The sequence below is a fragment of the Rhamphochromis longiceps genome, linkage group LG10 (genome assembly GCF_057381845.1).
Source record: "Rhamphochromis longiceps isolate RC_006_pf linkage group LG10, R_longiceps_female_GT1.1, whole genome shotgun sequence".
In the NCBI taxonomy this organism is placed as follows: Eukaryota; Metazoa; Chordata; class Actinopteri; order Cichliformes; family Cichlidae; genus Rhamphochromis; species Rhamphochromis longiceps.
In genome coordinates, this window is record NC_140566.1 from 13,485,645 (window position 1) to 13,512,711 (window position 27,067).

General features: G+C 41.4%; 3 protein-coding genes across 5 annotated transcripts; 1 reads left to right on the top strand and 2 right to left on the bottom strand.

Annotated features, from left to right (window-relative positions):
- Positions 1-182: 182 nt before the first annotated feature.
- On the bottom strand, positions 183-6,450 carry pafah1b2 (platelet-activating factor acetylhydrolase 1b, catalytic subunit 2). 2 transcript variants are annotated; one of them, XM_085420278.1, is made up of 7 exons: positions 6,146-6,450; positions 5,848-5,971; positions 5,349-5,430; positions 4,091-4,180; positions 3,775-3,891; positions 3,333-3,455; positions 183-2,663 (listed from the first exon to the last, which is right to left on the bottom strand). In XM_085420278.1, the coding sequence occupies exons 3-7, from the start codon at positions 5,427-5,429 to the stop codon at positions 2,385-2,387; spliced, it is 690 nt and encodes a 229-aa protein (XP_085276404.1). In that variant the 5' UTR covers position 5,430; positions 5,848-5,971; positions 6,146-6,450; the 3' UTR covers positions 183-2,384. The 2 variants fall into 2 exon arrangements, with proteins under 2 accessions (XP_085276404.1, XP_085276403.1); XM_085420277.1 differs by lacking the exon at positions 6,146-6,450 and having other exon boundaries at positions 5,848-6,104.
- mpzl2b (myelin protein zero-like 2b) lies at positions 6,133-25,429 on the top strand. 2 transcript variants are annotated; one of them, XM_085420276.1, is made up of 5 exons: positions 6,133-6,266; positions 22,305-22,474; positions 22,671-22,884; positions 23,512-23,674; positions 24,652-25,429. In XM_085420276.1, the coding sequence occupies exons 1-5, from the start codon at positions 6,263-6,265 to the stop codon at positions 24,788-24,790; spliced, it is 690 nt and encodes a 229-aa protein (XP_085276402.1). In that variant the 5' UTR covers positions 6,133-6,262; the 3' UTR covers positions 24,791-25,429. The 2 variants fall into 2 exon arrangements, with proteins under 2 accessions (XP_085276402.1, XP_085276401.1); XM_085420275.1 differs by lacking the exon at positions 6,133-6,266 and adding an exon at positions 18,268-18,462.
- On the bottom strand, positions 9,967-14,916 carry LOC146660422 (uncharacterized). The gene is made up of 3 exons (XM_085421599.1): positions 13,809-14,916; positions 10,997-11,163; positions 9,967-9,985 (listed from the first exon to the last, which is right to left on the bottom strand). The coding sequence occupies exons 1-3, from the start codon at positions 14,853-14,855 to the stop codon at positions 9,967-9,969; spliced, it is 1,233 nt and encodes a 410-aa protein (XP_085277725.1). The 5' UTR covers positions 14,856-14,916.
- Positions 25,430-27,067: the final 1,638 nt, after the last annotated feature.

Sequence of the window (27,067 nt, forward strand, 5' to 3'; positions counted from 1 at the left end):
GTCTTTCTCAATTTGGTACTCTGATTAAATGGCTCCCTTTGTTGCCGTGTAACACTTACACACAGCACTGAAAAATACAAAAGCGGATCCAGCACCTCAAATTCAGGTTTCCTCCTCTTATTTTACAAAATAAATCATTATTTGCTGATGTCAAAGACAAAAAAACAAAACACGATTAGGTCCTTGTTTTCATTATTTTATTATTTATTGGAATGCTTTACCTCAATAACATAACAATAAGCCAGAACAGTGCAAATACTGTGTCACAGCAAACACAGAGTCCAGCTTACAAACGTCATTCTTCCCCAACATTGTCATTTCATGACACTCACACAATCCGGTACCGGACACGCTGTACACACCCGCCCTCATGAACGCTTAAGGCACGCACACGTACACCATTTATATTCAACACGTCACACAAATGTGCAGAGCTTAAGACAGCAGTAACATTTGACATCTCGATGCTCGACAGCAGACTCTGTCGCAAACAGTGTAGAACAGGCGGCTGCAGCAAGCTCACAGACAAAAGGTTTTCTTTACATGGCCTGTGATGCTTTATAGTAGTTAGCATGATTATAGTACGTTCAGCTTAACCATGTGGCTAGACTCCCCCCACTTCAATAACTACACCATGTACGTCAGGATGGCGGGGTCGGGCGAGGTTCAACCACAAACACGACGGGCCACAAGTAAAGAGGCAAGAAGTGAGGAGGAGAGATTACTGTACATCTAGGTGTTAAGCAGGGAGAGGGAGAGAGAGCTGGTCTGAGAATGAACATTTGGATAATGCAGTATGTAGCACATCAATCAGCCTAACTCAGGAATTATTCATGATCAGAAATACTTTAAAAAGGAAAAAAAAAGAAAAAACAAAAGCAGGACAGCCACTGATTTTCTCCAATCTTCTTACTTTGCTTTATAAGACAAACAAAATCAAGCATACTGTTGCAAAAAAGCAGCACATTTTATGCATATAACCTATTTTAAAAACATTCAAATAATCTAATTAATGACGCTATTCCACAATGTAAACACTACTGCTAGCTCGGACAGAAGCTTCGTACTTTAGCAGAGAGGCTGGAGGTATTTTGGAAGACCTAAAGATTACCAGAGAAGTGGATTGAGCAGCATAAATCTCACTAATAAATAAGCAGCAATGTGTGACATTCACTGACTGAGTAATATAACACAGAAGCCTTTTTACATTTAAGCTGAGGCTCAGTTTCAAACAAGCATGAAGCGAACAGCAAGATGTGGCTCGAACTGAACATTTGCGCAACACAGGAACCAGAATAATTTTAATCTGCGCGCGCATGTGTGTGTGTGTGTGTGTGTGTGTGTGTGTGTGTGTGTGTAGCAGTGAATTATGCAGTGATACATTTCATAGTGATTAACAGTTTCAAACAATAGTTACACATCAAGTTCAAAAGTGAACATTAAATAAACTAAGTGCTCTCGCTTCGCAGAGCAGTTGTTTACGTACACAAAGACATAATTAGTGAACTGAAAAAACTATTAGAGTGATTTAATATGCTCTATGCATTGCAGTGTTACACATTAAGCAAAATAGAGTTAGTTCTTTTAGATACTGCTCACTGGTAAACAGCGTGCATCTCAGCGCTATCTTCTCTGCAGCAGTTGCTTTTCATCTCGTGGACTGTTGAGGGGTAACTTGATTGATTCTTTATGATTTTTGGGAGATTGAATGACACTGAAGAGATTTAAGTGTAGCAGAAATATCTCTTTATTCTTAAAACTGACTAATGAAAGTTTATTTGTACCTTCAAAGGAAGGATTTGGACCCCCTCTGTGTTGGAAACCACTGCTCTTTGGTGTACTGGCCACACTCATAACATTGTCCAGTGTTGACTAAGGTTCTGCCATCTAAGCGCACAATGAGCAGGGACATGTGTTTGACAGAGATACTTGGCAAGGAATTGTTTTATGGATATTAAAACATGAAGAAATAAATTAGATGGTGCTTTGTGTTCCTGCAGTACAGGTGAGGGACAAAACACTCGTTTTATCCACGTGCCGAGATTAATTTGTGTGCACGTGCCACTGCAGTCCCTCGTGATCTCATTAAATCTAGTCTAAAATTAAGAGTTGCACGAACTTGGTGAATCCGTTTCACATTACTACTGCAATCACAGTGTCTACGTCGGTAATGAGGTCTCTCTCCCACGTCGCCGCCTCTCCCACACCCAACCCTCTGTTCAAGAATGTGATCCCACACCCCACGTGGGCCCACTCACATCAGGTTTCTTCATCCCCCTGAGCGTGAGCCCTTCCTCCTTCAGGTACCAGGGGCATGTCTCAGCCACTGCAGCAGCAGGAGATGAGACATGCCTCTGGAGAAGTGTGCTTCGTGGCCGTAGCCCTCAAACCAGCGATGCTCGTCTCTCCTCTGGCGTCTCCTCAAGAATCTGCAGCAGCAGGTCACTGAGGGGCTTGGCCACAGAGTCGTAACCTGCTGAAGTAAGGTGAAGGAAGTCAAACATGTCCTGAGTGCTGATGGTTCCATCAGAGTGGACGAACTCCCTGCTCACATCCAAGAGCTGAGCCTGGCTCAGCCGTGGCAGCCAGGAGCGCAGGTGAGCGTTAACAGCAGCGTTCTTCTCCCTGAGTGGGTTGGGCCGTTCCCCTCGAGGCAACAAACCCTGAGGACCACAGAAACAGAGCTGACTTATTTACTGAAATTATTATATTAAAGGAGACATATCGTGCTAATTTCAAGTGCCATATTTTTATTCTTGGACTCTACTAGACAAGCTCTGAATGATTCACTGTTCAAAACACTCCTTAGGCACCTCTGAAGAAGCTGTTTTAGCTTCCTCCACTCTTTTTAAGCCAAATATCTCCTGATGGATGCCTCTGAAACAAGATTTGAATAGCAGATGGTAGGAGTTCTGTGCTCAGCCAGAGTTATAACCATGATCCTACTGACTATACCGATCCAACATGAGAAAAAACTGAGCTCTGAGCTCACAGTGATGACTTGTACATAAGTAAAAGACGTGTACTTTATTAGCTACACATGTTCAACCAATCTGTATGCAGACGAGTTTCTAATAACTAATATCAAACTGTGTGCCCACAATTAAAGGAAACTAACTTTCCTCTGTCTGTTGGTTATATTGTGGCATCAACTCCTCAGTCATGTTATTTAAGGCACCTGAAATTGTATTCAAGTTGTGTGCATATCACCATGTTAAAGAGCCTTTATGTTAATGCTCAGGAACAAATGTCAATATAATTGAAAGTTCTAGCTCAAAATATGAGTTTAAGACAAACAAGCAAGACAAGATGCAACATATGACTAAACTTACCAGGACAACTATCTTTGCCTTGGGGAGGCGAGTAGTGAGCAGTTCTGCAATGGCAAGAATTCCTCCTGCAACCTGCTCTGCTGTGTGCTCATAATTGTTGGTTCCTACCCACAACACCACCACCTGGACAAGAGGACAGACAATTTATTCACTTCCGCTAAACACGTCCAACCCTGCAGAATTTATATCAAAGCGAATGACATAACATATGAGATACAACACAATTAAGCGACATTTTGGGGTTTTTTTAGAGCAATTAAGCCAAATGGATGAATATCAAGTTTAACAAAGAAGTTAAAGAGCATTGACTTCTGCCGAGGTCAATGCTGAAACTTGCACTTATGAAGAAAGAGCTCAAGATCTACATGAAAGTCACAAAACTCGGAGGTCAGAGTGTGTGAAATGTGAAACTGTGGCCTTTCTGTTAGCGGGCTCGTCTCACCTTGGGGCGAATGTTCTCCAGCTCTCCATTCTGCAGCCTCCACAGTACGTTACAGGTGGTGTCCCCTCCAATGCCAAAGTTGAGCGCGTGAAGAGGGGAGAACAACTCCCTCCACACCTTTGGACAGAAAACCATGAATATGCATTTGAGTCAGGTCGATTATGATAACTAGTGCGTCATCAAGAAAAATCAACAGTGAGCAAAGATAAACGTATGGCTTTTATTTGCTGTCTTTATTGTGCAATTCAAAACACATGAATCACATCCAGATGTGTCCTGTTTAATTTAAAAATGTTTTCTAAGACTTTACTCTGACCTCATACTGATGCATTAGTTGTACCATGGAATCCCCCACAAAGAGCACGTCTGGCTCAGCATCCTTGCACTCCTGTACAAACCTTGAATGCTGTAAAAACCCAAGAGAGCTGGTGATATAGTGCATGACAGACCCGACAAATACAAGAACATCTTTAATTTATTAAAAATAAACCCCTCTCTGCTTGATTCTGAGAACTTGCCCCCTGATGTAAAACTCTGCGTTTTGACTCTCTAAATCTGAGCGGTATGATGACAGTCGTGAGCCATCAGAGTCAGATAAAAAACCTCAAGCTTGTTATAGGCGAGATGCGTCTGGTGCCCTATCTGACAGAGAGCTCCGAGTAAAACAGACTGTCTCAATGACTGCCCTATTAGCTTTGGGAGGATTAACTTTGTGCAGACTTTCTAGAAAGATCCACTAAACAAGCCAAACAAAGTGATGCACTGGAACAAACAAAGTCTTCTTAGTGACTAAAAATTGTGAGCACATGGTTGATATTTATTTAGTGGCCTTTTCTTTGAGTCAGATCATGAGCTTATAACTACTATAATAAATGTTATCAACATTGTCATCCATTCTTATTCAGACACTAATATTATTAAGAAGATCAAAACATCAACTGACAATGGCTACATTTCACTGTGTGTTATCCTTGTATAACTATGCATGTGACAAATAAAGAACCTTGAACAACACTAACTGGCTTCACGGGATTGCAGCACAGTCATAAACATCTGTGTTTAAGAATTAGAAATAAAAACATAATCTCAGACTAAGGTCACCAAATCGAAGCGATGTCTTATAGTGGCGCATCGATTAACATGAGAAATGTATATTATACTAAGCTTTAGTTTAATTTGCAAGAGTTCTCAGCAATAAAAGTCTCACATCGTAAGCGCTCCAAGCGTCACACAGAAACTCCTGATGGGGACAGCGTGCAAAATTTAGAAGACTCCTACTTATCAAAGCCACACATAGGTGCAGATCCAAAGTGCCATCCCATCTGAGCTGAATTATACAACTGGTTTTATTTATTTATTTATTTACTTTATTTATTTAAACACTGACTTAATACTAACAATTACCATGGAAACACATAAGGGAACTATCTTTGATAAATAATGCACATCATTCAGACCGCCTTCATACATCAGAAGGATATGAGGTATTAATGATAATACAGAGTAAATGTTTACAACACTCTAACAATAGAGTTTCCCTAATTTCCTTCGGGATTAATAAAGTATTCTGATACCTGTGACAGCCACCGTCCATCTCCTTGAACATCTTCTACTGGCTGAGGGACTGCTGCTGGGTTCACGTCATCCCCACTCATCCTGAAAGAAATCCTAGCGCTTATTTACACATGCAATAAACATGGTGCGACCTACAGGAGGGGGAAGGACGTCATGCTGATGCCGGGCACAGAGGAAAGCATCTGCACCACCTAGCAGAGAGCAGCGGGGTGATGCAGCGGCTTAGCGTTTCGGGAGCAGACAGACTGGCCTAATGCGGATTGCAGGCCACTCTCGCTCTCAGTGCGGGTGTTTAGAGATCACAGAGCAGATCGCATTAACTCCGCTAGGCTACTGTTTATCAGACGTTAGCTTGTTAGCTGCTTGCTAATGACTGGAGACTGTTGTGGCTGCATCTCTGATACACGTCTGTCGTGCTCGTCGTTAATTTAAAAAAAATAAACAAATAAAAATATTTTTAAAAAATTAAATTACTTATTTATTTACAAGACAAACTACCTGGCAGGGTGTCACTTGTCGGCTCTCCTGGGTGACCCTTAACTTTTTATTCCCCGGCCTCGCTGCACCGCTGTCAGGGAGTCGACGCGTATGATGCTCGCTAGCAAGTGTTAGCAGCCTCGAGCTAGATGAGACAACAAAAGGTGTGTCAGAGGGAAAGCACAGAGATCGTTCCAGTGGCAAGAGTGCCCGCTCGACACCACCAGCCGAAACACCGATCGAAGGAAGAGTGGATTCTTCCGAGTTCAAAGTCTTATCAGTGCTATCGTGCACCTGACCTAAACCCGGGCACAGCTACCTTCTGTAAGCTGCGGAGGTCGCTGACACCAAAACACAGCACCGAGGGGAGGTTTTTCCTCAGGAGAAACCGCAGGGCAAAAACACACCACCGCAACAGCTGATCCCGCGAGGAATCATGGGTAGGTGGTCGCGTGTTTGAACAACTTCGCATTTTTCTGACAATGAAATTATATCAAATTTTTTGATGATGATAGTTAGTGTAAGACCAGACATGAAGACATGCTCCTATGTCTGAGTATGTCGTGCAGTTTAGTTTTCGGAGTGCGACGGTGATCTCTCGTTGATGCCAGCCCGGCGTCAGCTGACCGCATTGCATCACGGTCGTTAGAGCAAATGCTGCATTCTAGTACTGTGGAAAACACAGGAAATAAAACATTCCTGCTCTCTGGCCGTAGGTCTACATTTGGCGGAAATATGCTTTACATCAGTAATGTCAAACCACCACTAGCCCACCAGTGGCCACCACCACATACACCCCGCTTTGATCTTAAGTGGAACAAACAGTGAAATCCCCCCTTTCTGTCAGAGTAAGTAACTTTACCAACACTCTGAGTACCTAAAGTATCTTAATATATCAAAAAGAAGTGCAATTTCAATAGTATGTTGCAGTTTTTCTAGATGATAGAGAAATCCTTCTGTAGTAAATAAACAAACAAACAAAAACCCCCAGAAATTTCTATATTAGCTAATGAAAAAACAAGAACTATAATAAAAAAAACAGTTAATCTTTATCTACCTTTCACATTTTCCAGAAAAACAAAATGAAGAATTAAAAAAAAAAGACAAGATTAAGACTGTGCAAAAGAGAATTCTACCACAAATGAGTACAAAACATTTTAATAAATGTCATTAATGAATCTAAGAAACAGCTGCAAGAAGGTTTGATACAGAAATATCTCTGTAATCCTATGTTCTGACAGGTGTGTTCACCTGTCACTAAAAAGGAGAGCTGTACAGTTGTTTAGGAGTGATTTCCTGAAGTGTTCAGCGAGGCTGAATGAGTCTGAGGAAGAATGGGCTCTGCAGTCTCTTTAGTGTGTGGCTAATGGAGCGGGAGCAATGGCTGTGAATGATGATCAGTTTGTTCAGTGACTTCCTGTCCCTCACTGACTCCAACACTTCCAGTTTCCGACTAAACAAACTGAGCCTCAGCCATTGTTAATGCAGATTTTCTTTTTTTCAGTGTAAGCATTCTTCATGACTCTTGAAGAACCTGTGGCTTTTTCAGTAACAGAAATCAGCTTTATAATAGCCTTTCTTTGTTCCTGGGAAACTTCGAGGTTGCTTTTGTTTGGCTCACTTTTACATTTTACAAACTGGCAGATAAGACATGCTAAAAAATATCCTGGGACATTTATTTAAACACAAATTGTCTTTACTTTGATTTCACATATGGCATGATTCACCATCACTAAAACCTCTTTAAATTCTTTTAGTTCTTCCTTTATTTTCTCCTGTTTGTATTATGTTTCTATAATGCCTTTTCCCTCTTAATCCTTACATTGCCCAGCCAAGTCCCCAGCGGTGTTTGTTAACCAACTGAAACAGTCCACTGCTTTTCTGCGTGTGTAGACGTGCCCTGAAAGCTCAATGAAAGGTTTGAAAGAAGTGTCGCTACTCTTAGGGAAAAATAACTCATACCAAAATGAACCACCAGATGGAGCCCCTACACATCTCTGCTTGTGTTTTACTGCGGTAAAGTGAGCCGTCATTTGTGAGCCGCGGTCAAGCCAGCCGCCTCCTATCCGCCGCATAAATTTCCTTGCGCTTTTACACCAGTCTTTACGGTAGCGCCTTTTCGCTTTATATCCTGATTGAAAGCCTAGACTCGCGCACGCACGCACGCGCGTGAACAGTCACACGCACGCGCGCACACAAATTACAATGGAACAGCTCAATACAGCCATCGTGACAGTCTGGTTGCATATTCAAAAATTCATTAAAAATCATTCTTAAAAGTTGATGCCAAGCTTTCAACACAATCCTCTTCTCGGACACCTACTTTACCTCTGGGCCAGTTTTTACCCAGATTTACTGTAATATTACTCAGAAATCACAGTAAACTCATATTCAGTGCAATACAGTCAATGCACTACAATTATGTTTATTTCAAAAATTCATTAAAAGTCATCCTGAATAGTTGAGGTCCAACTTTCAACACATCCCTCCTCTGGGACACCTACTGTACCTGTGTGCCAATTTTCATCCAGATTTACTGTAGAATTCCTCAGAAATTAAAGGGTACTTGTATTCAATGCAATACAGTCAATACAATAGAATTATGTCAATTTTCAGAAATTCATTAAAAATCATCCTGAGTAGTTGATGTCCAACTTTCAACACATCCCCCCTCTGGGACACCTACTGTACCTGTGTGCCAAGTTTCAGCCAGATTTACTGTAGAATTCCTCAGAAATTAATGGAAACATTTATTCAATCTAATACAGCCAATGCACTACAAATGTGTCAATTTTCAAAAATTCATTAAAAATCATCCTGAGTAGTTGATGTCCAACTTTCAACACATCCCCCCTCTGGGACACCTACTGTACCTGTGTGCCAAGTTTCATCCAGATTTACTGTAGATTTCCTCAGAAATTAATGGAGACATTTATTCAATCTAATACAGCCAATGCACTACAATTGTGTCAATTTTCAAAAATTCATTAAAAATCATCCTGAGTAGTTGATGTCCAACTTTCAACACATCCCCCCTCTGGGACACCTACTGTACCTGTGTGCCAAGTTTCAGCCAGATTTACTGTAGAATTCCTCAGAAATTAAAGGGTACTTGTATCCAATGCAGTCAGCCAATACAATTTAATTATGTCAATTTTCAAAAATTCATTAAAAATCATCCTGAGTAGTTGATGTCCAACTTTCAACAGATTCCTTCTCTGGGACACCTACTGTACCTGTGTGCCAGGTTTCAGCCAGATTTACTGTAGAATTCCTCAGAAATTAATGGAAACATTTATTCAATCTAATACAGCCAATGCACTACAATTGTGTCAATTTTCAAAAATTCCTTAAAAATCATCCTGAGTAGTTGATGTCCAACTTTCAACAGATTCCTTCTCTGGGACACCTACTGTACCTGTGTGCCAGGTTTCAGCCAGATTTACTGTAGAATTCCTCAGAAATTAATGGAAACATTTATTCAATCTAATACAGCCAATACACTACAATTGTGTCAATTTTCAAAAATTCCTTAAAAATCATCCTGAGTAGTTGATGTCCAACTTTCAACACATTCCCCCTCTGGGACACCTACTGTACCTGTGTGCCAAGTTTCATCCAGATTTACTGTAGAATTCCTCAGAAATTAAAGGAAACTTATATTCAATTCAATACAGTCAATACAATAGAATTATGTCAATTTTCAAAAATTCATTAAAAATCATCCTGAGTAGTTGATGTCCAACTTTCAACACATTCCTCCTCAGGGACACCTACTGTACCTGTGTGCCAGGTTTCATCCAGATTCACTGTAAAATTCCTCAGAAATTAAAGGACATTTATATGCAATTCAATACAGCCAATACACTACAATTATGGAAATTTCAAAAATTCATTAAAAATCATCCATAATAGTTGAGGTCCAACTTTCAACACTTTCTTACTCTGGGCGTCCTACTGTACCTGTGTGCCAAGTTACATCTCAATTCACTGTAATCTTTATCAAAAATTGAAAGAACAATTATATGTCAATGCTGGATGTGTGTCCTTTCAAAGTGACACTAAATAACAGAACTCAGGCACATCAGGGAATAATCCAAAAGGCGGATTTATTAAACAAAAACAACATACAAAATATCTCTAACCCATACTACATAACCTAAAAAGAAACAAAGGGACACTTAGAAGCACAAGGAAACAATACTGAAAGGGCAAGAGACACAGTCCAAACATAATCCACAACTAAAATGCCAAAAGAACAAGTCATCCCACATAGCAGACGGGTCTTGCCTGGATCTGGTGTCAAGCCGGCACTGCTGGCTGACTTCTGGCATGGTAAGATGGCACTGTTTATGTGATGGCATGCCACATTTGGCCTGATTGGGTGAATGTGACATGCTGTATAGAGCACTTTGAGTAATATGGGTGAGTAAAAAAGTGCTGTATAAGAATCAGTCCATTCACTGTCTGAACAGAGTTTCGTCATGTTACTTTTGCACTATTATGTTCCAGCACATGTTGTTATTACATGGCTTACATGGCTAAGGTACACATTAGGCTGACATCTGGGGCCAGAGCTGAAACTGTTCTGGGCCAGCACAGGGCCAGCAGTGTGTCTGCAACTGGCCTTGTGCTGGCTCATGTGTGGGCCACCTCTGGTAAACCAGATCTGGGCCACCATAGGGCCGTCATTCTTTGCGGTACGCAGGCCATGTGTAAGCACATTGTGTGGGACAGATCCAGGCCATACCAATTTTGCTATGTGGGAGGAATTATGTAAAAATAGAAACATCATAAAAATGAAAATGAACATAAAGTAAAATGTACTGAAAAGAACATCAGTATGGCCATCATTATTTGCTTGGAAAGTCTAAAGTTCCATGGCTTTGAACAGCCAGAGAACGCAATGCCCAGCTTAGAATGACTAAAAGTAACTTCTTTTAACATTCTGTCATTCTGCTTCTATATCAAAAATCCACTAAAAATAGTCATTTGAAAAAAAATATTCGCCACTTTTCATCAGTTTGGGTTCCTCTGTTTATAGCAATTTTTAGAAAAGAACCCAATACCTTTGTCACTATACAGTTGTACAGTGAGATACAGAGCATCTCCTACTCATTGCAAACATGCTGGGAGGGTGGCTCTATCCGCCTTAGTGCAGCTGCTGTACCATACTGTGATGCAGTAAGTTAGTAGGCTCTCAATGGGCGAGTGGTGGAAGGGTGAGCTGTAGTCCACAAAGAGCATTCTGGCGTAGCTCTGCCGCTGTTCTAGGTGACTCAGCACCGAGTGGAGGGTGATGGCATCTTCTGTGAATCTGTTTGCACGGTATGCAAACTGGTGGGTGTCGAATTCTGGGGGGAGGTAATCCTTGGTGTGCTGAAGGACTAGTCTCTCAAAGCATTTCATGATTACCGGTGTGAGGGCCACAGGGCAATAATAGTTCAGGCTGGTGATGGGAGACTTCTTTGGTACTGGGATGATTGTGGCTGATTTTAGACAGGATGGGATGGCTGCTTCATCCAGTGAGAGGTTGAAGATTCTTGTGGAGATGAGGGTGAGCTGGTGGGCACGTGGTCTTAGCACTTTACCACGTATTCCGTCTGGACGCCTTCCTGGGGTTCACTGCTAGGAACACTCATCTGACATCGTGCTCCGTTACAGTGAATGGAGCGGTGCAGGAACCAGGTGAGGATGAGGATGGGAGCAGGGCTGAGGCAGATGAATGCTGCTGTTGTGGTGTTTCAAAGCGGGCAAAGAAGCTGTTTATGTCCTCTGCTAGCTGCACACTCAGGTTTTCTGTTTTCACAGTTCTGCCTCTGTGGTTTATGATGTCTATTATTCCATGCCATGTGTTGTTGCTGGACAGGTGGGACCCCTTTTCAGGTCAGCTCGAGCAGACCTGTACAGAGCTCTGTCAACAGACCTACAGGGAGTGCAGAATTATTAGGCAAGTTGTATTTTTGAGGAATAATTTTATTATTGAACAACAACCATGTTCTCAATGAACCCAAAAAACTCATTAATATCAAAGCTGAATGTTTTTGGAAGTAGTTTTTAGTTTGTTTTTAGTTTTAGTTATTTTAGGGGGATATCTGTGTGTGCAGGTGACTATTACTGTGCATAATTATTAGGCAACTTAACAAAAAACAAATATATACCCATTTCAATTATTTATTTTTACCAGTGAAACCAATATAACATCTCCACATTCACAAATATACATCTCAGAATCAGAATCAGAATCAGAATCGTGTTTATTGGCCAAGTATATGTGCAGACACATACAGGGAATTTGGTTCTGGTAGATGGTGGCTCTCAAGCACAGCAATGTAAATCTCACACACACACACACACACACACACACACACACACACACACACACACACACACACACACACACACACACACACACACACACACACACACACACACACACACACACACACAAGTGTCTATATATACACATTACACATACATACACAAAGCTATGTAAACCAACTATAAATAACGAATCTAACCTTATATACATAAAATACAGAAATGAATGAGGTGGAATGAATACTACAAAATGTACATAAGGTGCAGTTGCAGTCTGGCAGTGGGAGCAGTGTGACAGGTCAACTGTTTAGGAGGGAGATGGCGAGGGGAAAGAAACTGTTCCTGTGTCGGGTGGTCCTGGTCTGCAGGCTTCTGTACCGTCTGCCAGAGGGCAGCAGATCAAAAAGTCTGTGTGCAGGGTGTGAGGGGTCTGCGATGATTTTCCCTGCCCGTTTCCTGGTTCTTGAGAGGTACAGATCCTGGATGGAGGGCAGGGGGGCACTGATGATCCTTTCTGCTGCCCGTACAGTCCGCTGCAGTCTGCTCCTGTCCTGTTTAGTGGCTGCTCCATACCAGACTGTGATGGAGGAGCACAGGACAGACTCAATGACCGCAGTGTAGAACTGGATCAGCAGCTCCTGTGGGAGACTGTACTTCCCCAGTTGTCTCAGGAAGTACATCCTCTGCTGGGTCTTTTTGAGGATGGAGTTGATGTTGGTCTCCCACTTCAGGTCCTGGGAGATGGTGGTACCCAGGAACTTGAAGATCTTCACAGTCGACACAGGGCTGTCTGATATGGTGAGGGGGAGCAGAGTTGAGGGATGTCTCCTGAAGTCCACTGTCATCTCTACAGTCTTAAGAGTGTTCAGCTCCAGATTGTGCTGACTGCACCAGAGTACCAGCCGCTCAACTTCCTGCCGGTATGCAGACTCATCACCATCTTGAATGAGGCCAATGACAGTGGTGTCATCTGCAAACTTTAGGAGTTTGACAGCAGAGTTATTGGAGGTGCAGTCGTTAGTGTAGAGGGAGAACAGTAGTGGTGAGAGGACACATCCTTGAGGGGCACCAATACTGAGGGACCGGGTTTCAGAGGTGATCTCCCCCAGCCTCACTTGTTGCTTTCTGTCTGTCAGGAAGCTGGTGATCCACTGACAGGTAGCTGGTGACACGCTGAGCTGGGAGAGTTTGGAGGAAAGAAGTTCAGGCACAATGGTGTTAAAAGCCGAACTAAAGTCCACAAACAGGACCCTGGCATAAGTTCCCGGGCGGTCAAGGTGTTGCAGGATGTAATGCAGCCCCATGTTCACTGCATCATCCACTGACCTGTTTGCCCGGTAGGCAAACTGCAGAGGGTCCAGCTGGTGGCCTGTAATGTCTTTCAGATGGGCTAACACCAGTCGTTCGAAGGATTTCATGACCACAGACGTCAAGGCGACAGGTCTGTAGTCATCCAGTCCTGTGATGGTGGGTTTCTTGGGAACAGGGATGATGGTGGAGCGTTTGAAGCAGGAGGGAACTTCACACAGCTCCAGGGATCTGTTGAAGATGCGAGTAAAGATGGGAGCCAGCTGTTCAGCACAGGTTTTGAGGCAGGAGGGTGAGACGCCATCTGGTCCGGGGGCTTTCCTGGGCTTCTGTTTCTGGAATAGTCGGCTCACCCTTAGTTTCAGGGAGGAGGAAAGGGGGGTGAGAGGTGTGGTGGAGGTCGTTGAGTCTGGGATGGAGAGGGTGGTGGTGGTCGTTGAGTCTGGATTGGGGAGGGTGGGGGTGGTCGTTGAGTCTTGATTGGGGAGGGGCAGGGTGAAGGGGGGAGAGGTGGAAGGTGTGTTGGGGGTCAATGTCTGAAGCAATGTCCCTGGGGAGGGGAGGGTGGGGCGTGGGAGTCTGTCCGTCTCAAACCTGCAATAGAAAGTGTTTAACTCGTTGGCCAGGTCTTTGTTTGCTTCAATAGTGGGTGGGGGGCGTCTGTAGCTGGTGATTTCCTGCAGGCCCCTCCACACTGATGCAGGGTCGTTGGCTGAGAGCCGTTCTTCCAGCTTCTGGGAGTAGATCCTTTTAGCTGCTTTGATCTCCTTGGTCAGTGTGTTCCTGGCTTGCTTGTACAGGACCCTGTCACCACTTCTGTAGGCGTCCTCCTTGGCCTTGCGAAGATGTTGGAGTTTAGGAGTGAACCATGGTTTATTGTTGTTGTATGTGCAAAAGGTCTTTGTTGGCACACACACGTCTTCACAGAAACTGATGTATGATGTCACAGTGTCCGTGAGCTCATCTAGGTTCTCAGATGCAGCTTCAAAAACAGTCCAATCAGTGCAGTCGAAACAGTCCTGCAGTTCCTGCTTTGCTGTGTTAGTCCACTTCTTCACAGTTTTGACTACAGGCTTGGCACGTTTGAGTTTTTGCCTATAAACTGGAATAAGATGGACCATGCAGTGATCAGAATGTCCCAAAGCTGCCCGGGGCACAGAGCGATAGGCATCTTTTAGAGTGGTGTAGCAGTGATCCAGTATGATGTTGTCCCTGGTGGGGCAGTCTATATGCTGTCTGTATTTAGGGAGTTCGTAGTTTAGGTTTGCTCTGTTAAAATCCCCAAGAATAATTGTAAAGGAATCCGGGAATTTCCTCTCCAGGGTAGTAATCTGGTCAGCCAGCTCGCACAGTGCGTTGTTCGCGTTGGCCTGTGGAGGGATGTAAACTCCGACCAGCATGAAGGAAGAAAACTCCCGCGGTGAATAAAAAGGTTTACAGTTGATGAGAAAACTTTCCAAGTGTGGGCTGCAGTGTTTCTCTAACACTGTGACATCAGTACACCAACCTTCATTAATGTAGAAGCAGACTCCACCACCCTTTGTTTTCCCTGAGAGCTCTGTTTCGCGGTCCGCCCGGTGAAGTTGGAAGCCCGGCAGATTTAAGACAGCGTCTGGGACTCGCTCACTGAGCCAGGTTTCAGTGAAGCAGAGGGCAGCAGAGCGTGCAAAGTCCTTGTTAGTCCGGTTTAAGAGCAGTAATTCGTCGACTTTGTTTGGAAGAGAGCGGAGATTCGCGAGGTGAATGGAGGGGAGTGCCGTGCGGAATCCTCGCCGACATTCAAAAAAAACAACAACAACAAATCAGTGACCAATATAGCCCTACCTTTCTTTGCAAGGACACTCAAAAGCCTGCCATCCATGGATTCTGTCAGTGTTTTGATCTGTTCACCATCAACATTGCGTGCAGCAGCAACCACAGCCTCCCAGACACTGTTCAGAGAGGTGTACTGTTTTCCCTCCTTGTAAATCTCACATTTGATGATGGACCACAGGTTCTCAATGGGGTTCAGATCAGGTGAACAAGGAGGCCATGTCATTAGTTTTTCTTCTTTTATACCCTTTCTTGCCAGCCACGCTGTGGAGTACTTGGACGCGTGTGATGGAGCATTGTCCTGCATGAAAATCATGTTTTTCTTGAAGGATGCAGACTTCTTCCTGTACCACTGCTTGAAGAAGGTGTCTTCGAGAAACTGGCAGTAGGACTGGGAGTTGAGCTTGACTCCATCCTCAACCCGAAAAGGCCCCACAAGCTCATCTTTAATGATACCAGCCCAAACCAGTACTCCACCTCCACCTTGCTGGCGTCTGAGTCAGACTGGAGCTATCTGCCCTTTACCAATCCAGCCACGGGCCCATCCATCTGGCCCATCAAGACTCACTCTCATTTCATCAGTCCATAAAACCTTAGAAAAACCAGTCTTGAGATATTTCTTGGCCCAGTCTTGACGTTTCAGCTTGTGTGTCTTGTTCAGTGGTGGTCGTCTTTCAGCCTTTCTTGCACTGAACATAAGTTCCCTGCAATTTCTGAAGAATATTACAGTAAATCTGGCTGAAACTTGGCCCAGACGTACAGCAGGTTTCCCGGAGGAGGGATGTGTTGAAAGTTGGACCTCAACTACTCAGGATGATTTTTAATGAATTTCTGAAATTTCCATAATTGTAGTGCATTGGCTGTATTGAATTGCATATAAATGTCCATTAATTTCTGAGTAATTTTACAGTGAATCTGGCTGAAACTTGGCACACAGGTACAGTAGGTGTCCCAGAGGGGGGATGTGTTGAAAGTTGGACATCAACTACTCAGGATGATTTTTAATGAATTTTTGAAAATTGACATAATTATAGTGTATTGGCTGTATTGCATTGAATACAAGTACCCTTTAATTTCTGAGGAATTCTACAGTAAATCTGGCTGAAACCTGGCACACAGGTACAGTAGGTGTCCCAGAGAAGGAATCTGTTGAAAGTTGGACATCAACTACTCAGGATGATTTTTAATGAATTTTTGAAAAATGACATAATTCTATTGTACTGACTGTATTAGATTGAATAAATGTCTCCATTAATTTCTGAGGAATTCTACAGTAAATCTGGATGAAACTTGGCACACAGGTACAGTAGGTGTCCTAGAGGAGGGATGTGTTGAAAGTTGGACATCAACTACTCAGGATGATTTTTAATGAATTTTTGAAAATTGACACAATTGTAGTGCATTGGCTGTATTGCATTGAATACAAGTACCCTTTAATTTCTGAGGAATTCTACAGTAAATCTGGGTGAAACCTGGCACACAGGTACAGTAGGTGTCCCAGAGGGGGGATGTGTTGAAAGTTGGACCTCAACTACTCAGGATGATTTTTAATGAATTTCTGACATTTCCATAATTGTATTGACTGTATCGGGCTGCTACATTGTAATTTGTGCGCGCGCGGGTATAGTCTTTCAATCGGCACATAAAGCGAAAAGGCGCTACCGTAAAGACTGGTGTAAAAGCGCAAGGAAATTTATGCGGCGGATAGGAGGCGGCTGGCTTGACCGCGGCTCACAAATGACGGCTCACTTTACCGCGGTTAAGTTTTCAGTAGATCAAACCAAGCCACCCATACCAGCTAAAATACCCCGCACAGTACAGCTGAGCCATACCAGATCTCCAGGATTCATGTTTTCCATTTCATTTATCACTCATATTGTCAGCTGCTATTTTTTATACAATACGTTTACCTCCTAAAACATACCTGGAAGACCTCTGAAAGTAAATAAACCATTATGAATTTCCCTCAATGTCAGAACTTTTTAATTTATTGTTTTGTCATTTTTTAAATCGAGAATAACTAAACATCAATTAAACTCAAATTAACAGTGCCTATCATCGGATTAGCTTTGTAAGTATTTGTTTGTTTGTGAAGACAAATCCTGAAGGATATCAAATTTATCAGTAAATAGATAAAGCCTCAAAATGAGATTTTTACAAACACTGGCATCCTCTTTATAGATTTACTGGTATCCCAGACCACAATTTGTAAAGCTATAGTGAATATCTTACTTAGATTTGGTGTGTAGACCACAGGTCCACTACGGAGGAAGACAGACTCAGTTGTAATGACATTAGTTGCCTGGTCAGACCTAATTGGAGAGCTTCTGATTCTGCTGTACATTGTATTAAATTATAAAGGTATATACTCATCTAAGCCTGCATCAGCATAACTACATTTTTAAGACAAGCGTATGACATAGACTGTATGTAAAAGCTGGATGTAGCTACTGTTTATGTTGTCTAGAGAAGTTGGGAAAGTATGATGATAGCCTGTGTAATATAATATCTCTCAGTATTCATTTTGACAGCAAATCTTGGTATTATGGTGTAAAAATGTAAATGTGTCTATCTAACCATAATTGCACAGAGAGGTAACTTCTGATTGCACCACTTCCAAACTTGTAACCATTTTCTTTGGATTTCAGTTAGTTCAGATTGGACCCTGCCTCTTGTCCTATAATAGCTGGGATATTGTAGGACAAGAGCCCCTCCACGCAAAGTGCTGTAATGCTGGTAACTCTTCCTTTGCAACTCTGGGTGCTCGGATTCATTTTCAGATAGTTTTTGACTGACTGGAGGAAGCAGTTTGCCTTCAGGGCGTTTTTTGTTGTCTTATTTACTGTTTTCTATAGCGAGTTGGTAAGTTTTAGGTGTCTGACGCATTTAGCTGTGTAAATAACTGAATGTGCTCTTAGAAAGTAGGAGTAAGAAGAAGGTAGGGTTGAAATGTGTCACGTTTCGACTCAGCGGTTGTGAGATTACATGGGCATGTGTTATGCAATAGGCAAAACTCCGCCTACAGGTGCACTGAGGTTTTCACTGTCCAAAAAAACGGCTTTGTCCTTTTGGCAGCGATAGTCGCGATCCGGACTCTAATAAACTTTCATGAAGGGATTTATACAGAAGAATTAATCAGGCGGAGTATGTATCGGATATTACCTCTGCTCCTCCTGGGAGGATTCTTCCTGACAGGTGAGTTTTAGGAACTTCCGGGAGGTACATCGCATTATTAACGTGTTTCACAAACATGGCAACCGTGTTTAATAAAACGAAACATCAAGTTCGGAATCTTATTTGGTCTCTGAGCTGTAAAGCCCGTGTTATTCTTTGGGCGTTCACGGTGTAGTACAGAGTATAAAGTACACTTACGTGTACTGCGACCAGTTTCTGCTAGTATGCCGTAGCAGGCGTTGATAAGACCGTGTTTGGATTTGAAGCCATGGATTATTTCTTTGTATTAGATCATACTTTTAACTGACAATCACTTTATTAGGTACACATGTTCAGCAGCTTGCTAACGCAAATATCTTGTCAATCACATGGCAGCAGATCAAAGCAATTAAGCAAGGTGACCTGCCGAAGTTCAAACTAAAAAACGGGAAGGAAGGGGATCCAAGTAACCGTGAAAGTGGCATTTTTGAAATACTTAGACCAGACAGGCTGGTCGGAGTATCTCAGAAACTGCAATGGTCTGAAAAAGAAAGCACATCCAGTATCCGTCAGAGGAGAATAATGGGCCACTACCTTGAGTTTATATGAAGGCAACAGTAACTTAAAATAACCACTTGTTACAACCAAGCTGTGCAGAAGAGCATCTGAATGCACAACACATCAAACCTCAAAGCAGGTGGGCAGCAGCAGCAGAATGCACACTGTGTGACACTCCTGTCAGCCAAGATCAGTAAACTGAGGCTACAAGTTGCACAGACTCACAAAAATGGCATAACAAATTACAGAAGTGGAAAAAGATTGTCTGGTATGATGAGCCTGGATTTCTTCTGTGACCATTCAGATGGTATCCGACGTAAACAACATGAAAGCATGGATCTGTTCTGCAGTGATTCAGCCTTGTGGTGGTTTAATGGTGTGAGGGAAAGAATTTCTTTGCGCACTTTGGGCCCCTTAGTACTAACGGAGCGTCGTTTAAACACCACAGTATTGTTGTTGACCATGTTCATCCCTTTATATGACCGCATCACTCATCTCATGATGGCTGCTTCTTAAACTGATCTCAAACTGTTTTCCTGAAAATAACAATTCACTAGCTAGGACCACATCCTCACTTTAGGTTTCACAGCATTTCTAGTAGATAATGACAGATGGCTTGAGCATAAATTGAGGCTGTGGTTTGGGGAAAGCCTGAGAGTTGACTGGCAGCAGCTCTCAGGCCAGGCAAATCCCCATGTACCAATGAGAAGTGAATGAATTGAAAAAGGAAGGAAGGGAGGGACGGTGGGGCACGAAAATGAACAGCTTGTAGTGCCAGGAGGGTCGAACTACAATGAGTTCACTGTACCTAATAGTCTCCACAGTCACTAAATCTGAATCCATCTTTGGGATGTGCTGGAAGAGGAGATCATCACGCATATGCAGCTGACAAATCTGCTGCAACTGTGCAATGCTGTCATGTCAGTATGGACCAAAATCACTGAGAAATGCTTCCAGCTCCTTGTAGAATCTATGCCACAAAGAATAAACACAGCTGTGAAGGCAAAAAGGGGTCCAGCAAGGAACACCTTAGTATTAGTAAGCTGTACCTAATGAAGTGCCCAGTGACTATATATGCCACACATACCGTTACTATCCACAATTCATGCCTTAATCCATGCAAGTAATTTCATTAATATTTATTTTTTTAATATCCACTTTTTTGTGGATATTAAAAAAAAATCAACATGCCATACATGCAATGTGTCGGTTTGACTGTAGACATTTGAGAATTTAAAGGCTTCAGCAACAGCTGTAATGTTTACAATCAAAAGCCAAACACTGTGAAAAAGCTTCTTGTATAAGAACAGCTTATATATAAAAGAGGAAGTCAGAGCCCCAACTTTCTATATAAAATGACATAATATATTTAAAAAATAAATATGTATGCATAGCTGCAGCTGTCTGCAATACAACTTTATGCAAAAAACTATAAAAATGACTTTTAATTTATTTTGGAAGAAGTTCGAACATATACATTCACATTAAGTACAGCATGTTTGTGCTGCTCATGATGGATCCCAAACCTTTATTTTTCCTTTATTGTGGCTTCCTTTTCTTTCACTGTGTTTCTCTGCATGTTGTCTTGAGGTGTCTTCTGACTGTTTTTAAGAATGCCAGTCACTCATCTTCCTTTTTGCATGTCATTCTGAGCAACTGACGCCAAAATCCACTTGAACCAGCTGCTATTTGCAGCTTAACTTGTGTGTTGTTTTCGAATGTAAATCTAAGCCATATGCAACATGGATTTTGCATTCTTCTTTAACTAACATGTGATACGTGAGCTGGACAGCATTTGGTCATACAAAGTCATTTCTATATCTGATATCTGAGCAGGAATCTATTCAACATTTTAGGAAACATCTTTAATTAACAAAAAATCCATGTTTGCAGTGTGATTCTTACTTCTAAACAGGAAACTTGCACATAACCTCTGACTGCAGGGTTGTTTGATGTGTGATCACAGTACTTTTGGTTTTTTCCAATTAGTTTTCATTTTGTTTAGTTTTGACTTTTTTCTCTTTAAGTCATCTTAGTTTCAGTTAGTTGCGCAGAGTGAAGTTAGTTCTCCAAGTTTACAAAATAGTTTCAGTTGTAGTTTTTTCCCCCCCAAAAGTTAAATTTGATTTTAGTGAATTAAATATTTTTTCACTTCTGGTTTAAGTTTTCAGTTTAGCTGTAACTAACAATATTAACCTTGGTCTGTAAACACAGCAGATACATTGACGGGGTGTTCCCACACTCTCGGCCATGGAGGAGATAATTGAGAGGAGAACTGAAACTGGCCTTGTTTGTTTGACCATGGCTCAGGGGGTTGAGAAGCGTATCTGTAACCGGAAGGTTGTCGGTTCGATCCCCGGGCTCTCTGTCCTGGTCGTTGTGTCCTTGGGCAAGACACTTTACCCTACCGCCTACTGGTGTTGGCCAGAGGGGCCGATGGAGCGATATGGCAGCCTCGCTTCTGTCAGTCTGCCCCAGGGCAGCTGTGGCTACAACTGTAGCTTGCCTCCACCAGTGAGTGAATGAATAGTGGCATTGTAAAGCGCTTTGGGTGCCTTGAAAAGCGCTATATAAATCCAATCTATTATTATTATTATTTGAAGAGTATCAGCTGTGTGCTCCCACAGAGCCTTGGAAAGCGTTGATAAGTTTTTCAGTAATTCAGATTTAAAGGCAAGTTTATTTGTATAGCACAAAAAATAGTTATTTCTAAAAACGTAACTACTCTTCTTTTATTAAGGTTAATGTGGTTTCTTAACTTTTATTCTTCTGTCTGTGTTGAGCTGCTTCCTTATTTACCAGGGATCTGTTAACCATTATACTAAAGAGCTTCACATCCCATTAATTTAGCATGGAAAGAAATCCTGTGTCTTACTGGTGCTGGAAGTCTCTGAAACTGCCATCTTTCATCTGCAACATATCACTAAAATTTGAAACATCCTAATCTGTTTATTGCTTCCAGGCTGGACTATTGTAATTCATTATCATCAGATTGTTCTAAAAGTTCCCTAAAAGGGCTCCAATTAGCAGATCTTGAGGTAGATTAACACTAACCTCATAGTAGGTGTGCAAGTACAGATGTTGTTAAATTACAATTTGCTGTGTTCGTTGTTGTACTGGCAGACATGTAAAACCACAGTCAGGCTGTGGAATAGATTGTCATGTCGTTGCCATAAGAAAGTAACAAACTCACATTTTATATTGAAAGGCAGTAAAGTTCTGAGGCACATGACATGGTGTGTCAAGGACATTACTGTGTTTAATGAAATGGGCAGTTTGAACTAACTTCAATCTTGATTGTTCTCGTTTGGTCGTGTTTATTTCAGGTGTGCGGCATGTTACTGGGATAGAAATTAGAACGGAGAAGGAAATGGAAGCAGTCAACGGGACGGATGTGAAACTAAGCTGCACCTTCAGTAGTACTCATCCAGTGACTCCAGGTTCTGTCACAGTATCCTGGTACTTCCAACCCCTGAATTCAAAACCCGGCGAGTCTGTGAGTATAAAATAGATTTTTTTTAAATGTAATAAAATTCAGTCCATAAGACTTTCAAATAATACCTAATTTCTTCCTCTCAATTTCAGTCTTGTATTAGCTTCTAGTTTTATATGTTTAAAGTTTCCAGTGTGTGTTAATATTTTCTATTTCTGCACTTCCTTTTTTTTGTCTTTTTCTGTAATGTATGTGGCAGCTGTTTTACTACGAGAATGAAACGCCTCACCCTCCAACGTCTCCGCAGTTCAAAGGGCATGTAGTGTGGTCGGGAGATATCATGAGAAAAGATGCTTCCATCACTCTCCAGGACGTGAATCCAACTTTTAATGGCACCTACAGCTGCCAAGTGAGAAACCCTCCAGACTTTCAAGGCAATATTGGAGAGATCAACCTCAGAGTGATCAACAAAGGTTAGACTATTGGACCTCAATATCAAAAATGACACCTCGTGGATTGAATGATATGATTCATGATTTGGTTTGCTACACAGTTTGTTATCTGCTAAACAATCTGCTAAACTGCTAAAAACAAATAAAGGAAGACTTTGAAAACATCAGCTCACAATGATCAAAAAAGATCATGCTCAATATCTTCTCTGATCTGGACTGGATGATGTGCTAGGAGCGAAAAGATGCCACATTGTTTGAGGGAAATTAAAATGATTAATCCACAGAGGGCTGAATTCAAAGACAGAGAAAAATACAGCAGGCTGGGCTATTTAGCCAAAATTTCATTGCAGTAACTTCAAATGATGGTCAGTAGTGTGTAAGGCACCAGAGACATTTGTATGTGTATGTATTAGAATAAGTCTTTTAAAGACTGATGCGTTGCATATATGACGACTCTGTTACTTTTGAGATGAAAAGTTTGACTCATTCATCGCATCGTTATCAGAAGCAGTACAGTGAGGGAAAAGAGACATTTAAAAAAAATAGAGAACGTTTTAGTATGTGTCATATGATTGAATGAAGCAGGACAGTGTGATTAACCACTGGGTCGCTCATTCATCTTTACCTTGTCTTCTTTCTTGCTCCTAGTGTCCCTCTCTGAGATAAGTTTCCTGGCGATCATAGTTGGAGGTGCTTGTGGTGTAATCCTGCTCATTCTCACTATCATTATGGCAGTGAAGTTCTACAAGAAAAAGAGAAGGGAAGATGACTTTGAGCTGCACGAGCACGATTTCAAAGACCCAACTGTGTGGTGAGGGCCAGAGAACTCTGTCTTTTGGGACTGGTGTGGACTCTGGTTGGCTGTTGGGTTGATTTTCCTGGAGGAGATGACTAATAAGGATAAGGGCATCTTCGTCTATGTTTTTTCCTCTATTGTGAATGTCTTGAATATTAATGTATTTTTTTTTTATTCAGTTATTTCAGTATTAGAGCTCAAACACCCTTTCCAGTCTGTACACTTTTGTATGTGTGTATATACTATTGAGACTTTTCTACAAAGTTGGTCCTGATTGTGACTACTGAATACTTTGTAACAGAATTTTTTAAATGTAGGTTATGGATTATAATCATGGTTGGTTTTTATAATGGTGGTTATTAATACTTGTTCACAGCAGCAGTTCTAACTGAATGAGTGAGGCTGTTTTTCTGTATAATCTTTAGCATTTTACCATTTAGTTAGCATCTTTCAATCACAGGTTATTTTATTGTAAATTTTATAGATGTCAATTTTAACTAGAGCACCTTTTTGAGGTAATTGTACGTGGTCTTCAACATAAAGAAAAGCTGATACTGCTGCGGTGAACTGAGTTAAATGCGCTCTGCTGCCTTCTACTAATGGGTTACATTACAGCTTTGGCAGGTGAAAGCTGTCTGGGCAAAATCTTCTGCTTTCTCGGTGAGCAGCAGCTGCAAGAACAACTGTTGCTTCACAGCACTTGTCATTTTATAAATCCAAGATCCAGGGAACAGTGAATGGGTTTTAGTGCAGAAGTCTTGAACTGTTGAAGGTAAGAATCAGTTCATTGATTTTCTGGGCTCTGGGCTGGGTTGGTTTCAAGTCGAGGAGTCTGGGTGTCTCCTTCTCTATATATAATATTTTTTTTTTGCTGAGGTAAACCAGTGTTGTTTTGTATATTTGCTTCCCTTTTGATTGAAGCCAGTATCCCACAAATAGTCCTTCTCATTGCATCTGTGTTTGTGTGTGACTGTTTGGTGGGGGTGCTTCAGCAAACCCGAGGAGGCAGAGCATCTGACAGCCTTGCAGAAGAAAAAAGAGGTCAGTTCAGACGATGAAGAGTCTGAGCCCAGCAGTGGAGATGATGATGATGATGATGATGACGATGACGACGATGACGATGATGATTAGATAGATGTATTTTTCTTGAATTCAATTTGTTCATTCACACAAATTTATTGGGCTGATCATGTGGATGTGATGCATTCAGAAAGTTTTGTGACCGCCCATGAAAAGCAAAAACTTCTGATTGAAATCTAATTTTTCCCTGTAAAGAAACTCTCCCCGTGCACCTCTGGAACACTTCCACCATAGAGGCTACTTTTAGATATTAACCTTATATTAAAATGTGAGTAAAAAGAGAAAAGCAGTGACTTGCAAATAAGTTAAAACTTTTATTTATTTGGAAAAAAAATCCCAAGAAAAAATGTTGACATATTACAATGTTTTTGTTTTGTTTTAAAATTTTATGTCAGCAGCATGTTTCATAAAATTCTGGATTTATTTCACAGTTTTTCTTAATTTCATCATGTTTTTTTAAGGAAGACTTGTTGACAGTATAGAAATGGATGTAGCTTCTGTGACACTGCTCCCTGGTCTCTGAAGTCTTTGAAGTTTTGAAGCTTTCAGATGACGTTGCCATCTTGGTTTTAAAAAACTGATATGATGAGGCTGATATGAAACCAGATCCTTAGATGATGTAATGCTGGTTTGTTTTAAGACTCTTTCATACAGCTTCTTCTTCTTTCTTTCTTTTTTTTTTTTTTTTTGCCTCAAAGCTACTTCCATGTTTTATACTGTCTATGGATAAACTGAGCTTCTCTTGGATTCTCTTCTGAGACTTCTAGTTTGCTGCTCTCCAGTTTAAGATGAGCATATACAATAAAATATCTGTCAACATTTTATATCTCTTCTTAGTACTTTTTCAGTTAAATATCAGGTTATTACTGCATTCTGCTTTATTGATATTTTACTTGCTGCTTTATTGACATTTTACTTGCTGCTATAGTGTAGTTGACAGGATTAAAATATATTTGGCTGAACACACATGTTATCTTTGCAAAGCTACCTTTTTTTTCTTCCTTGCCAAAAAGCTTGCATTTGCAGACAGCAAATCTCGACCAATGACATTTCAGCTGAGAAAATCAAGTGTGTTAAGCTCCTAGCATTAAACAGAAGTCATGTGCAGGTTACAACGGTTGGCTAAGGTCACTCCTTTTTAACTATTACAAATTATTTCCACTTCCCAATGTGACGCACCAACCAAAGCTGACTGATTCCAGCTTTTTCTGCACAAATAAAAAACTTACACTTACTCAGTACTCCACATACATACTCCAGTATATAGGCACCGATGTCTGAAATGTGTTGAGTTGTCATTTCATTTTTTAATAACTGGGACAAATAAATGCCAGACTTGTTCACTGTACTGTTTATGATCACTATGTTGCTTTGTTGTTGTGTAATCTCATTGGGGATTTCTACTCAAAAACTGGACATGTATTGCCCTTCTGGGGTGTCCATGAATGTTTACTGTTAAATAATTGAACTGTAGATGTGTAAAGCGTAGGCCCTAGTAAGATGTTTCATTGCTAACACTACCCTGTTGCCAGTGTAGATAGTGCTTATCTGTGCTGCTGCCACAAAAATGTGTCTCTTTCTTTCCAAAAGTTCACCAACAGGTTTATGAGCAATGACTACTGTTTACTTCACGGACAACTAGCAAGTTTGTGTTCTGCTTTTTGTATAAAAAGTGAAAAATAAAAATTTCTGTTCAGTGACTTTGGAATAAAGTTTTTTGTTTTAATCATAAAGGCTTGTGAATTCTTTTTGAATAGAAGTGATCAGGGTGTGTACAGAGAGGCTCGATATTAACAGCTCAGTAGCATGGAAGAGAATGCAACATACCAACTGTCAGCCACTCCTCGGTGTGTGTGACAGTGAGTTATTGTAAGTCACTCTGCCCTAAAACAGTTGATTGCAGCTTACAGTTTGTGCTGGAAAGTCACTTTGATGTTTTCTGTGTCTTCAAATAATTTGAAACACTCTCACTGGGACAGTTATTGAAAGGATATTGGTGACTTTACTTTGACACTGCTCACAAAGAGCATAAATTCACAAAAACATCAAACAGATGTGGAACACATCACTGGTAACTTGAATGCTCATTTTTTGTATTCCTGAAATTGAATTACATTGTTACCTGTTATGTTCATATCTGTCCTAAGATAAATCTAACTCAAGCTGCTGGAACAATATTAGTTACTAAGGCGGGGTGGAAAGACTGGGACATGCAGGAACCTGCCTGGAATTGTCCAAGCTTGTCAAAAACCCCATCTGTCGCCCTACTGATTCATTTTTTCATTTTATATTGTGCGGTGTATTTGTTATCATTGAAAACAACTCGCT

Excerpts from the sequence above, each read along its gene's own strand:
- mpzl2b (XM_085420275.1), top strand. The coding sequence starts at position 18,414 with ATGTATCGGATATTACCTCTGCTCCTCCTGGGAGGATTCTTCCTGACA. Across the intron at positions 22,885-23,511 it reads CCTCAGAGTGATCAACAAAG|TGTCCCTCTCTGAGATAAGT; the intron begins GTTAGACTATTG and ends TCTTGCTCCTAG. Across the intron at positions 23,675-24,651 it reads TTCAAAGACCCAACTGTGTG|CAAACCCGAGGAGGCAGAGC; the intron begins GTGAGGGCCAGA and ends GGGGTGCTTCAG.
- pafah1b2 (XM_085420278.1), bottom strand. The coding sequence starts at position 5,429 with ATGAGTGGGGATGACGTGAACCCAGCAGCAGTCCCTCAGCCAGTAGAA. Across the intron at positions 4,181-5,348 it reads ATGGACGGTGGCTGTCACAG|CATTCAAGGTTTGTACAGGA; the intron begins GTATCAGAATAC and ends GGGTTTTTACAG. Across the intron at positions 2,664-3,332 it reads AGGCAAAGATAGTTGTCCTG|GGTTTGTTGCCTCGAGGGGA; the intron begins GTAAGTTTAGTC and ends TGTGGTCCTCAG.
- LOC146660422 (XM_085421599.1), bottom strand. The coding sequence starts at position 14,855 with ATGCTGGTCGGAGTTTACATCCCTCCACAGGCCAACGCGAACAACGCA. Across the intron at positions 11,164-13,808 it reads CCTCCTCCCTGAAACTAAGG|TTTGCATACCGTGCAAACAG; the intron begins GTGAGCCGACTA and ends GACACCCACCAG.